The sequence below is a fragment of the Monopterus albus genome, unplaced genomic scaffold (genome assembly GCF_001952655.1).
Source record: "Monopterus albus unplaced genomic scaffold, M_albus_1.0 scaffold6.1, whole genome shotgun sequence".
Taxonomy (NCBI): domain Eukaryota; kingdom Metazoa; phylum Chordata; class Actinopteri; order Synbranchiformes; family Synbranchidae; genus Monopterus; species Monopterus albus.
Window position 1 is genome coordinate 2,599,815 of NW_018127886.1, and position 11,876 is coordinate 2,611,690.

General features: G+C 39.4%; 1 protein-coding gene across 1 annotated transcript; it reads left to right on the plus strand.

The window, feature by feature from the left end:
• Positions 1 to 4,958: 4,958 nt before the first annotated feature.
• tmem9 (transmembrane protein 9) lies at positions 4,959 to 10,127 on the plus strand. Its single transcript, XM_020620893.1, has 5 exons — positions 4,959 to 5,295; positions 5,968 to 6,059; positions 6,254 to 6,362; positions 7,386 to 7,517; positions 7,648 to 10,127. Exons 1-5 carry the CDS (start codon positions 5,203 to 5,205, stop codon positions 7,786 to 7,788), a joined length of 567 nt encoding a protein of 188 aa, XP_020476549.1. The 5' UTR covers positions 4,959 to 5,202; the 3' UTR covers positions 7,789 to 10,127.
• The last annotated feature ends 1,749 nt before the right edge of the window (positions 10,128 to 11,876 follow it).

The window sequence follows — 11,876 nt, forward strand, 5'->3', positions numbered from 1 at the left end:
GCCTACTTTTCAAACACCTTTGCTATTGCAACCTCTTTGATTTAGATGCCCCCCCCCAAACATATATATAAACTGTTAGGTATTTTTAGTCAGATAGATATTGGATAGATACTTTATGTATTAGAAATGTTTAGTGGAGATAGGATGTCTAGTTAGACTGTTAAATGCTTAGGCATGCTTATGAGTTTCTACAGGGTACATCTGGTCAAGGATAACTAGAGAGAAGAGTTGATGACTGTCAGCAGACAGGGTGTTTAATATTATTATTATGATGTGTATAACGGTAGCCTTAGCCATAATATGTTCTTATGTTTAATGTCATGACAACCCTAACCCACTAGAGGTCGTGTGAGAATGTGTTTTTAGCTACACACCACTTAATCAACAGACACACACATTCACACATTGATTTGCTTCATATTTTGACTACTGCTATGCCCAGCTGCAAAGCTGGCAACAGAGACGTCTCAGTTGACGTTTCTGTGTAGTATGGGACTAGCCCAACCGAGGTGATATAATGTATAGGCCTGGTGGGCTCAGGGTCTTTCATCTTACATCTGCCTGCGTGCAGTGTGGAGGTGCAAGATACTTGAGCGTGCAATGTTAATTTTACCTGTGATCCTTTGAATAAATCAGCACTGTTTTGAAGTTACTTGGACTGTCTCGTCTCTCAGAATTAGCAATGGTAACAAGAACCATATCCTACAAAACCTAAAGTGACAACAAGCGATGGTTTTCTTTGTTTTTTACTGAGTTCTTTGCCGATTTTTGATTTAAGGCTACAGAAAGTATATTCTTATGCATTCTGTAACTTCATTCTTGTTTGTTTCTTTTTCTTCTTCTTTTCCTTCTTGTTTGCCTATAGTAATTTTACTTGCTCAAGTGTGGTTAATTGCTGAGTCTAATATAATGTATTACATAAGACTCAAATACTTGAGAGCTAGTCCATGTTTGATTACCACGGGAAAGGAAAATTCTGTCGCAAGGGCCCAAAACAAGCCAGTGGCTGATGAAGACAAATGTGCAAACACATGTTGGCAGAATTGCTTTTTGGTTGAGTGTGATTGGCTATGTTCAGGAGGGCAGAACCGGGAGCTGTGATTTATAGTTTTGTGCTGTCCCTGGACCACGACAGTCTACTGCCTCCCACTACTGTAATTACCATGTGTGTCTATTAGAATAGTGCTTCTGCCCACAGTTCATCGCAGGAGAGGTGAGGAGAGGAGAGGAGAGGAGAGGTGAGGTGAGAAGAGACAAAGACAGGTGAAGAGAGGTGAGGAGAGATGAAGAGAGGTGAGACGAGGAGAGGAGAGGAGAGGAGAAGAGAAGAGAAGAGAAGAGAAGAGAAGAGAAGAGAAGAGAAGAGAAGAGAAGAGAATGACAGGATAATGAGATGAGAATGAGAGGATAACAACAGGATAATGAGATGAGAATGACAGGAGAATGAGAAGATGAGAAGAGAATGACAGGAGAATAAAAGGAAAATGACAGGAGAGTGAGATGAGAATGAGAAGAAAATGACAGGAGAATGAGGGGCGAATGAAAGGAGAATGACAGGATAATGAGAGGAGAATGACAGGAGAATGAGAAGATGAGAAGAGAATGACAGGAGAATAAAAGGAAAATGACAGGAGAGTGAGATGAGAATGAGGGGAGAATGAGAGGAGAATGACAGAAGAGTGAGAGGAGAACAACAGGATAATGAGATGAGAATGGGAAGAGAATGAGAGGAAAATTACAGGAGAGTGACAGGAGAATGACATTATTTGGATGCACTGAACCATACAAAACATTTTGCCACACTGTATAGTATAGTATATTTAGGCTTTTATACTGAAAGCTGTTTAGCCCATTAGTACTCTGAAATGCTACAAACCTGCTCATAATTAAGTCTAATATTTTAACCAACATCAAAGTTGTATTAACATGCTCTCTATGTAGCTTCAGCTGCAGAGTTAACAAGATATTTCCATCTTGTTTTACATGTCTTATTCTACATTGCACCTTACATTATTATCTTCTAGAGTGCAGCTGCATCCCTCCCAGGTGCTCCAAAACCTGCTGGTCTGGATTCGCTTTGCTTTGCCTTGGGCCTTATAGCATCTCCTAGTGGGCACACTAAAAATTAATACTTTGAGTAATGTGATTCAGTCACTACCTTCAGGTACCTTGACAAATAAGAAATCTTGACATCTTCTGAGCTTGCTTATAAAGTGACTTTCTCTGCAGTATATCCATTATGGATATTTTTCCTTTGCTGTTTTATAGTCAGGGTGTGTGCCCAGCAAACTGCCCACAGACTTTGACAAAGTATTTGCAAATGCTTGCATCAATTACAGTTTTGTTTAGAGGTAATAAACAATTTTACATTAGCTAACTGGATTTATTTATTTTCTCAAATTAATTGCTATATCTACCTATAAAGAGACTGAATTACCTTTTTTCTTCCCCATGACAGCTCTGAACCAATAATGAGACCTGCATGGCACTAGGCTCTGGTCTGTGTCATTTAAGCTGTAATTGGCCTAAGGGTGTAAAGGGCAGCCATGCATCAGAGAAGACAGAGAACTAAGTGGCTTACATTGACAGGACTGAGAGAATGAATCGCAGGCAGGGGGTTCACAGAACTGACAAACTGAAGAGAGTTTATGAGTCAATTTATGATACACAAGCATTACAGCTACAAAATATATAGTGATTATTACACAAAATGAGTTATAGTCGTGTTATATCACCAAAGTGCAAATCCACTAGGGACATCTAAACCATTATTATTACTGAAATGGTTATCTTGTTTTTAAGAGTAGCATGCTCAAAACAGAACAGTAAAATTCAAAATGTAATTAAAAGTGAACATTTTAACATATTTGTGCCTGTTTAAATTGTCACTCTACTGATGATTTGATGGTAAACCTCAAAGACCTACCTTTCAGAAGAGACCAGGATTACTTTCAAGTAAGTTTTAAAAAAAACTGCAACTATTTTATTTTGTGTGTGTGTTATTTTCAGGCTTGTGCACAAACAAGGATAATAAGTAAATAATTTAGATGATATTTAATAAAAAAAAAACACATTTTCTATTTAATTAAGGAACATAGAGCATCTACCCTGTTCACCAGCACAAACATCTGGTTTCCAGATGTAAAGACAACATCCTTCACTTGAACCTGGCGCACACAGACCTTTTGACAAACCACTGAAAAACAAAATTTTTAATCATGCCAGTATTGACATACCCTGTTTTTAGATATAAACTGTTGTTACCCTGGACTCCCGTATAAGAGTCCAGCCTCTATTTAAGTGGTAAGACCAGCATGTCCATGGTTAAATAGTTTATAAAGTAATTTATGAAACCACCCAGTCTTTAACTGTCTCCAGTCCCCAAGTCTCTCCTGCTAACTCTTATAATATAATATATCCATTCATTATCTATACCACCTATCCTGAAGAAGGTCACGGGAGGGGGCTGGAGCCATTCCCAGCTGACAATAGGCGAGAGGCAACAGCACTAACCACTGCACCAGCATGCTACCCAATATAATAAATGTATAATATAATATTATATTATATAAATATAATAATATAATCTGGTTAATGATGGCTTTATTCCACTATTTACTCATAAAAACAACCCAAGATACCGAGCAGGGCTTCCACCCCATTGCTTTGCTGTGGGTCAAGCAAATGTACCAATCAACAAATATAGTAGGAAACTCCAATATAAATGGTCTCAGTAAGGTGTTGGGCCACCATTTGCCAAAACAGCTTCAGTGGTCCTCAGCATTGATTCTACAGGGCTCTGGGCTCTACTGGAGGGATGAACACTATTCTTCCAAATAATATTACCTCATTTGGTGTTTTAGTGATGGTGGTGGGGATGCTGTCTAATACGTTGGTCCAAAATCTTCCATAGGTGTTCAACTGGGTTTAGATCTAATAATTGTGAAGGCAACAGCATATGGTTCACATCATTTTAATACTCATCAAACCATTCATGGCTCATCTATCCAAGTTTTTCCTTTGATTTGTCACTTGCTTGTATATAATATAGACCTCAACTGAACCATTTACATCCTTTGTAAGCTTGGAATCCTAATGTCCCAGTATTTCCATACTATACAGATTAAGCAAGTTGCTGGCACCATTTCTCTTGTTGTACCATTGCTGTTGTTTTAAATGTTGAACCAAGGGTCACATGAATGACTGAAGTTACACAGAGGAAAGACTGTGCTGTTCACACTGATGTCATACCACATTAGAGAAATAACCATAGTCTCAATTGATGTCTGTGACCACAAGCTCAAGTGGTTCAAGATGAATTTGTGAGCCATTGATTTCTTTGGCTTATTAAAGGTCTGAGTATCTTACTATACAGAGAGATGTGAAAGCAGGATTACTAGGAAATAGAGATATTGATTGGGTCAAGAAGCAGGGGCTTATACTTCAAATTCGACCAGGAAGACAAATTCTTCAGTTATGTGTTTTAAAAACAATGCAGGTGTAGATCATGTGAAAAGTAGCAAAAATGAAAAACCTAAAACTACAATATCCAACAAAAAGAATTCCTTTGGGTGTGTTATAATGTATTTACTGCATGGAGGTTTTACAACTTACAGAATATTATTTGTGTTGCTTTTCTGGTTTTCATTATACCCAAAAGAAAGGTGGAAAGCCATCTTACTTTAGTCACAAACGTCATCACTGAAATTCATAACAAAAGACAATAGAATAAGACTTGTGAATAAGAATTGTGCTTTATTTGCAATTTGCACAGGTCCAACAGCTGCTAGCCCAGTCTTCTGCAGCATGATAAAAACTTTAGAAACTTACAGGTATGATCCATATGCATACAAGAATAATAATAATAAGAAGAAGAAGAATCTAATGTCTAGGTCTGTGTTTTGTCCAGTAGGTGTCAGTGTCGCTACATTTTTCATCTTGCCTCAGGCGTGACGACAACCCGGAACAAGGAAGATCAGTATTAACTCTGCGACCTGCCTTGTGAACACAGCTGAATAGTTCACTTATCCTGAATGCATAGCAAAAACAGATACCTCAGCTGCTACTACAACATATGTTAACTGTATTTCTAATTTTGCTTCATAAAAAGCTTGTTTTAGCTACCTCAGAGAAGTTATCCTTGCTAGCCAGCTGTGTTTTTGATTCTCGACTCGCTGTGCAAAACGCCTCGACTTTGGGAAAATGTTGTCTGGCAGAGGAGGATCCTGGACCTTTATTGTGTCCGCAGCAGTGACTGTGTTTCTCCTGGATGCTGTTGTTTTTGCACAGGCGAAGGTAAGACCTCTGGCTCCACGCCTGGTGGATACATGCAGAAATAATCAGCAGTCCCATGCAAAAACTGGTTGTCAGGATATCTGCAGGCCTTTTAAAAATCTTTAAAACATTCAGTTTCCGAAAATAAACGGCCTCTGAAGGTATTAAAAACTCCTTAAATTGATTTACAAAGGACTTGGAAATTTTTCCTAGCCTATCATGGCTAAGGTGAGTTGTAAAATGTTTTGGATTTGATTATAGCAAACACTGAAAGCTGGAAAAAACTAAAGAGCTGTTAATTCTGACTTCTGACCATATGTTAAATTCATAATTCATTCATTTTAATTGGTTAAGCTATACATTTTTCTCAAGTTACTTAAATTTTAAATTAGTCACCAATATTGTCTGCAATAAACCTGTTTCCTTGAGTGCCCTGTGAAAAATCTCTCTCTCTTTCTTTTATTTTCTATTTTCTGTAACTAATGATTGTTTGGCCAAAACCTGTGAAGTATCTTGAAGGATATATATTTGACTTTTATGTGTGCTTCTCTTGTGTAATGTCTCCTCTAATGCAAAATAGTGTCAATTCAGTACGTTTGTCTTTTGAGCCGGAATAACTGGAAATCTGTGTACACGTCAAATGACTTGTACAATTCAGAAGCCATTTTGACGCAATTCTCTTGACAATTCCAGAACTTTGAGGATGTTCGCTGCAAGTGCATCTGCCCTCCATACAGAAACATCACTGGCCACATCTATAACAGAAATGTCTCTCAGAAGGATTGGTAAGACTTTATTTAGACTTTCAGTCGCAGCTCATACAATGTTGTTTCCCAGTGGAACTAGAAAATCTAAGTTGAGTAGCTATAGTGGTTAATACATCATTTTACTATATCGTATGAATGGTACGTCTACCAGCTGTGTTGAAACGTCAACACACGGGCACACTACTAACTGCATAGATTTATTGTATTTACAGTAACTGCCTCCATGTAGTGGCGCCACTGCCGGTGCCTGTCCATGATGCGGAAGCTTACTGCCTGTTGTGTGAGTGCAAGTACGAGGAACGAAGCAGCAATACCATCAAGGTACCACTGGATTTTTGGCAGCAGAGATGATTATTTCTTTGATAGGGATGGCATATTTTTGTCAGCCAACCCAGACATTAGCATCACCCTGCTCATCCTCAACAAAAAGTCCATAAACTTTTGGATTATTGCAGAAAATAAGCTCTGTGACAAACAACGGTTTATAACACTTACACAGCTGAAGACAACCTTTATGATGTTTGAAGCCCAAATATAATCACCAGAAGTAAAAAGCTATTTTTTGGCTATAAATGAACTACAACATTGTCCCATTACTTCAGTGTCACCACCAGTGCTTCCTACTTGTAATCTGATTTAGTGCACATTCCTCTTTTGCAAAATTCTTTCCTCTTAGGGTGACCTGGTCTAGCTAGTGATCATGGCTGTATCAGTTAGAATACTTTACAGAAGCGTGAGTTTAAACATAATGAGGCTGTAAAGGCAGACTGGTGAGTAGATTAGTCTCTGCGTTCAGCGTGATGACATTTAATGCCCCAACGACATCTGTAGTCTCATTTAGCCACTTGTTAGCAACTGTCTTTTTAAAGAAACATAAAAGCATTAAGAACCAGAAGTGCCATAAAAATGCTAACTCAATTCCAGGTTTTGGGACTCACTACTATGGCACTCTGTATAACAGGGTCATATTAGTTTCTTCATCTTGCTTTAGTTTATCTACTTAAACAAAAGAAAATGTAGTTGTGAGACAAGCATGCAGCGTTTACAGAGACTTGTGGCATCGTGTATGAAGAAATTGGAAAACTAACTTTCAGTAAACATTTTATGGCTTTTGAAAATCTAAATCTAAAATCTGTATGACCCTAGAAATCCCCAAGAATTCATCTTACACTCATCCAACAGCATGGTAGTTACACTAATTGATAACCAATATAAATAATAATTAAACTAATTTAATAGTTTTGTTGAGGACACGGAGGAAGCTGCGTTGTTGGCGCTGGGACTAGCATAGCGACTTCAGGTTACTTTGCTCTTACTAAATGTTTGCCATCCTGTCTGTCACAGGTAACTGTCCTCATCTACCTGTCTGTCGTGGGTGCACTACTGCTCTACATGCTCTTTCTGCTACTGGTTGAACCCCTTATCCGCAAGCGCGATCCCCACACGCAGCCATTGCACAATGAGGTGGACTCTGAGGTCATTATTCAGATGAGCCTGCCTGGACTACATGTGCCTAAACACACACAGCATGGGCATTTATTTTATTTCAGTTGGATGTGAAGTCCTTGATTTACTTTATTCTTGGTTTTCGTGTGTGTGTGTTCAGGAGATGCGTCCGCACGTGGACACAGGCCTGGCCAGAGGAAACACAGTGCTGGAGCGGGTCGAGGGAGCACAGCAGCGATGGAAAAAGCAAGTCCAGGAACAGCGCAAGACTGTTTTTGACCGCCACAAGCTGCTTAGTTAAACCCTGCGGCTGACCTCAAAACAGGTTTAGAGTAGGTAACTTTCCTGGCTCAGCGCTCATACACTGTTACCAGCTCCACTATTACTAACCTCTCCGCCACTGCTGTGCGCTGCACCTTCTGAATTTCAATTTCTTCACTAAGAAACAATTAAACACAGATTTTAAGAGGATGTTTATTTTATTTATTATATGTAACAGTTGCAGTTGTGCAAAGACTGCATGTTTGTATCAGTCATCTGTCATTTCAACAGTTTGCAATGCAACAGATCTGGAATGCCTTGATAAAGTAAGTGTTTTTTGGCTAATTAGCCAGACTGTGAATAGCTTTTAAGCTTCGCCATGATATTTTTTGTTTTACTTGCTTATTTTGTGTAATATTAAGCAAGTTTCTTGTAGCATAATTTAAGAAGTTACCTCAGAACAGGTAAGCCTTATGTTCCTGAATGATCAGTTTAGCAAATGGGGTAGAAGGAGTACCCAGCCTGTGCTACTGCCAAGCATTGCACACATCCTAGTTTGGCATTAATTCTAATGCATTTATATATAAACTAGTGCATCGTCACACTGATGATGTAAATAAAAATTGTATATTTTGAGCTTTGTCATTTTAAAGCTTTAACTCCGTATGATAGCCCAGTGTGTGCATGTTTCTGTTTCTCTCGTGTAGTTAAACTTCAAACTCCAGTCCAAAATTTGGCTCTTAAAGCTATCATCTCCGTCCATTCATTGGAAAGCAGCATGTACAATATGTTTAAACAGGACTATGACCTTGCTTGCTTCTTTTTCAAATGTGATTCTTTTGACCTTCTCCTCTGCAGTGGTTTTGCTGTGTAGGTTGTAACTAGAAGCAGCAGAATTGGTGTTTTTCCAACCATCTCTCCCTCTTGGTTGTACAGTGATGACATTCCCCTGTTATCCCCCCCCCCAGCAAAGAGTGTTCTGGTGCCTCCTGGGAGTAATTGCTTGGCCTGTCTCAGATCCTTTTTTTCCCCCCCAGTAAACGGAGCCAGGACTGTATACAAACACATGAGGTATTTTGAGCACACACACTGGGTGGACAGTGAGAGGGACTGAGGAAAATAATTTTGCTTAATTTGACAAAATGTGTGATGAATTAGAATCATGGACCTTTAAAGGCTGGCGATTAACAACTTGCAAAACAGACAGGCAGTACAAAATGTATATAATTTAATCATTTATCTTTAATTTACCTGTGGAACCTGACTCAGTGAGTTAGACTAGGTCACAGTGATGTCCTCTTATTTGCTGTAGAATCTGATGGAACAGACTTTGCCATGCAAATAGAGAAATGGAGATCTGGACATTCAACAGAGCTTTAAGACCATCTTCAAATCAGATATCTGCCAGTGGCGAATGTAAATCTGTAAAGCAGCTGATAATCTGGTCAGATCTGTCAGGGTAAAGGAGCTTGGTGGCTTTTAATGGCCGTCGTGCTCACCGGTCTGTGTCAGTCCCCTCACATTCTACTAGTGATGCTTCCTGTTGGAAAATGTTTACAGTGATCATGAAAGGCGCACTGACTCACGTTGCCTCATGCATCATTGTTCTGTAATGGTTTGTTTTTATGACTGAAGTGTTTTTGATTGCTTCCACATCATTGGAGTATTGCTCTGCTTATATCCATACATTTAGCTCAATGTGAAATAAAAAAGATACTTGGTTGAGTGCAAGATTTTCCTCGGAATGTTTGGGAATTTTCTCTTGGCTTCTGCAGATTTTTCCTTGTTGGAATCACTTCTATTGTTTCTGGGCACTAGGGGGCAGTAGAGTACTCAACATGTTTACCTTCTACTTACACTGTACTTTATCATCAAATTAATCCTCACACATGGTGTTCAGCTGTTGGGAGATCTTTGAACAATTACACCTCTGACACATTGAAGATTTTGTTGTCATACTGAAAAGTAATGAGCCAATCTCTGCAGCAGTATTATTTTAATCCCAAAGCCATGTGTAACAATTTGCTTGGGGTTCTGAGATAATTCAGTTTATTGGTTTCATGTGAATTGTGTCCTGATGATACTGCCATTGTTCTAAAAAAATGAATGATTTTGAGCACATTTGACCCCCAAAACGAGGCGCCGAAGTCCTTGATTTAGATTTATGTAGTTTTAGCAAAAGTAATGTGTAACAGTGGAGCATAGTTCATATTACTGAATTAATTAGTTTGTTTTTGCTTGCATTTTTTAATATTGTGACCCATATTAATTTGTTTCATGTACACTTGATTATTAGTAAGTAATATAAATATTCAAAAGGAGAGCTGCACAAGAATTCTTATATGCCTAGACTGTCTGTTTATGCATACATGGCAAATAAAAGTCTCGACTTGACTTGAAAAGTGTTAATACTATAGTATGCAACAATAAGGATGTTTTTAAGTGTACAGTATTTGTCAGTAATTTTTCTTATGAAGATTTATTTAAGCCTCCACACTGGTGATTAGTTGTCTGTCCGTACATCCGGCCCATTCTTGTGAACGCAATACAGTGGGTACGGAAAGTATTCAGACCCCCTTAAATTTTTCACTCTTTGTTATATTGCAGCCATATGCTAAAATCATTTAAGTTCATTTTTTTCCTCATTAATGTACACACAGCACCCCATATTGACAGAAAAACACAGAATGTTTGACATTTTTGCAGATTTATTAAAAAAGAAAAACTGAAATATCACATGGTCATAAGTATTCAGACCCTTTGCTGTGACACTCGTATATTTAACTTAGGTGCTGTCCATTTCTTCTGATCATCCCAGAGATGGTTCTACACCTTCATTTGAGTCCAGCTGTGTTTGATTATACTGATTGGACGTGATTAGGAAAAGCCACACACCTGTCTATATAAGACCCTACAGCTCACAGTGCATGTCAGAGCAAATGAGAATCATGAGGTCAAAGGAACTGCCTGAAGAGCTCAGAGACAGAATTGTGGCAAGGCACAGATCTGGCCAAGGTTACAAAAAAATTTCTGCTGCACTTAAGGTTCCTAAGAGCACAGTGGCCTCCATAATCCTTAAATGGAAGACGTTTAGGACGACCAGAACCCTTCCTAGAGCTGGCCATCCGGCCAAACTGAGCTATCGGGGGAGAAGAGCCTCGGTGAGAGAGGTACAGAAGAACCCAAAGATGACTGTGGCTGAGCTCCAGAGATGCAGTCAGGAGATGGGAGAAAGTTGTAGAAAGCCACCCATCACTGCAGCCCTCCACCAGGCGGGGCTTTAGGGCAGAGTGGCCCGAAGGAAGCCTCTCCTCAGTGCAAGACACATGAAAGCCTGCATGGAGTTTGCTAAAAAACACCTGAAGGACTCCAAGATGGTGAGAAATAAGATTCTCTGGTCTGATGAGACCAAGATAGAACTTTTTGGCCTTAATTCTAAGCGGTATGTGTGGAGAAAACCAGGCACTGCTCATCACCTGTCCAATACAGTCCCAACAGTGAAGCATGGTGGTGGCAGCATCATGCTATGGGGGTGTTTTTCAGCTGCAGGGACAGGACGACTGGTTGCAATCGAGGGAAGGATGAATGCGGCCAAGTACAGGGATATCCTGGACGAAAACCTTCTCCAGAGTGCTCAGGACCTCAGACTGGGCCGAAGGTTCACCTTCAAACAAGACAATGACCCTAAGCACACAGCTAAAATAACGAAGGAGTGGCTTCACAACAACTCCGTGACTGTTCTTGAATGGCCCAGCCAGAGCCCTGACTTAAACCCAATTGAGCATCTCTGGAGAGACCTGAAAATGGCTGTCCACCAACGTTTACCATCCAACCTGACAGAACTGGAGAGGATCTGCAAGGAGGAATGGCAGAGGATCCCCAAATGCAGGTGTGAAAAACTTGTTGCATCATTCCCAAAAAGACTCATGGCTGTATTAGCTCAAAAGGGTGCTTCTACTAAATACTGAGCAAAGGGTCTGAATACTTATGACCATGTGATATTTCAGTTTTTCTTTTTTAATAAATCTGCAAAAATGTCAAAAATTCTGTGTTTTTCTGTCAATATGGGGTGCTGTGTGTACATTAATGAGGAAAAAAATGAACTTAAATGATTTTAGCACATGGCTG

Coding starts and splice junctions, on each gene's coding strand:
- tmem9 (XM_020620893.1), top strand. CDS start 5,203: ATGTTGTCTGGCAGAGGAGGATCCTGGACCTTTATTGTGTCCGCAGCA. Junction 5,296..5,967: donor TTGTTTTTGCACAGGCGAAG/GTAAGACCTCTG, acceptor TGACAATTCCAG/AACTTTGAGGATGTTCGCTG. Junction 6,060..6,253: donor AATGTCTCTCAGAAGGATTG/GTAAGACTTTAT, acceptor TTGTATTTACAG/TAACTGCCTCCATGTAGTGG.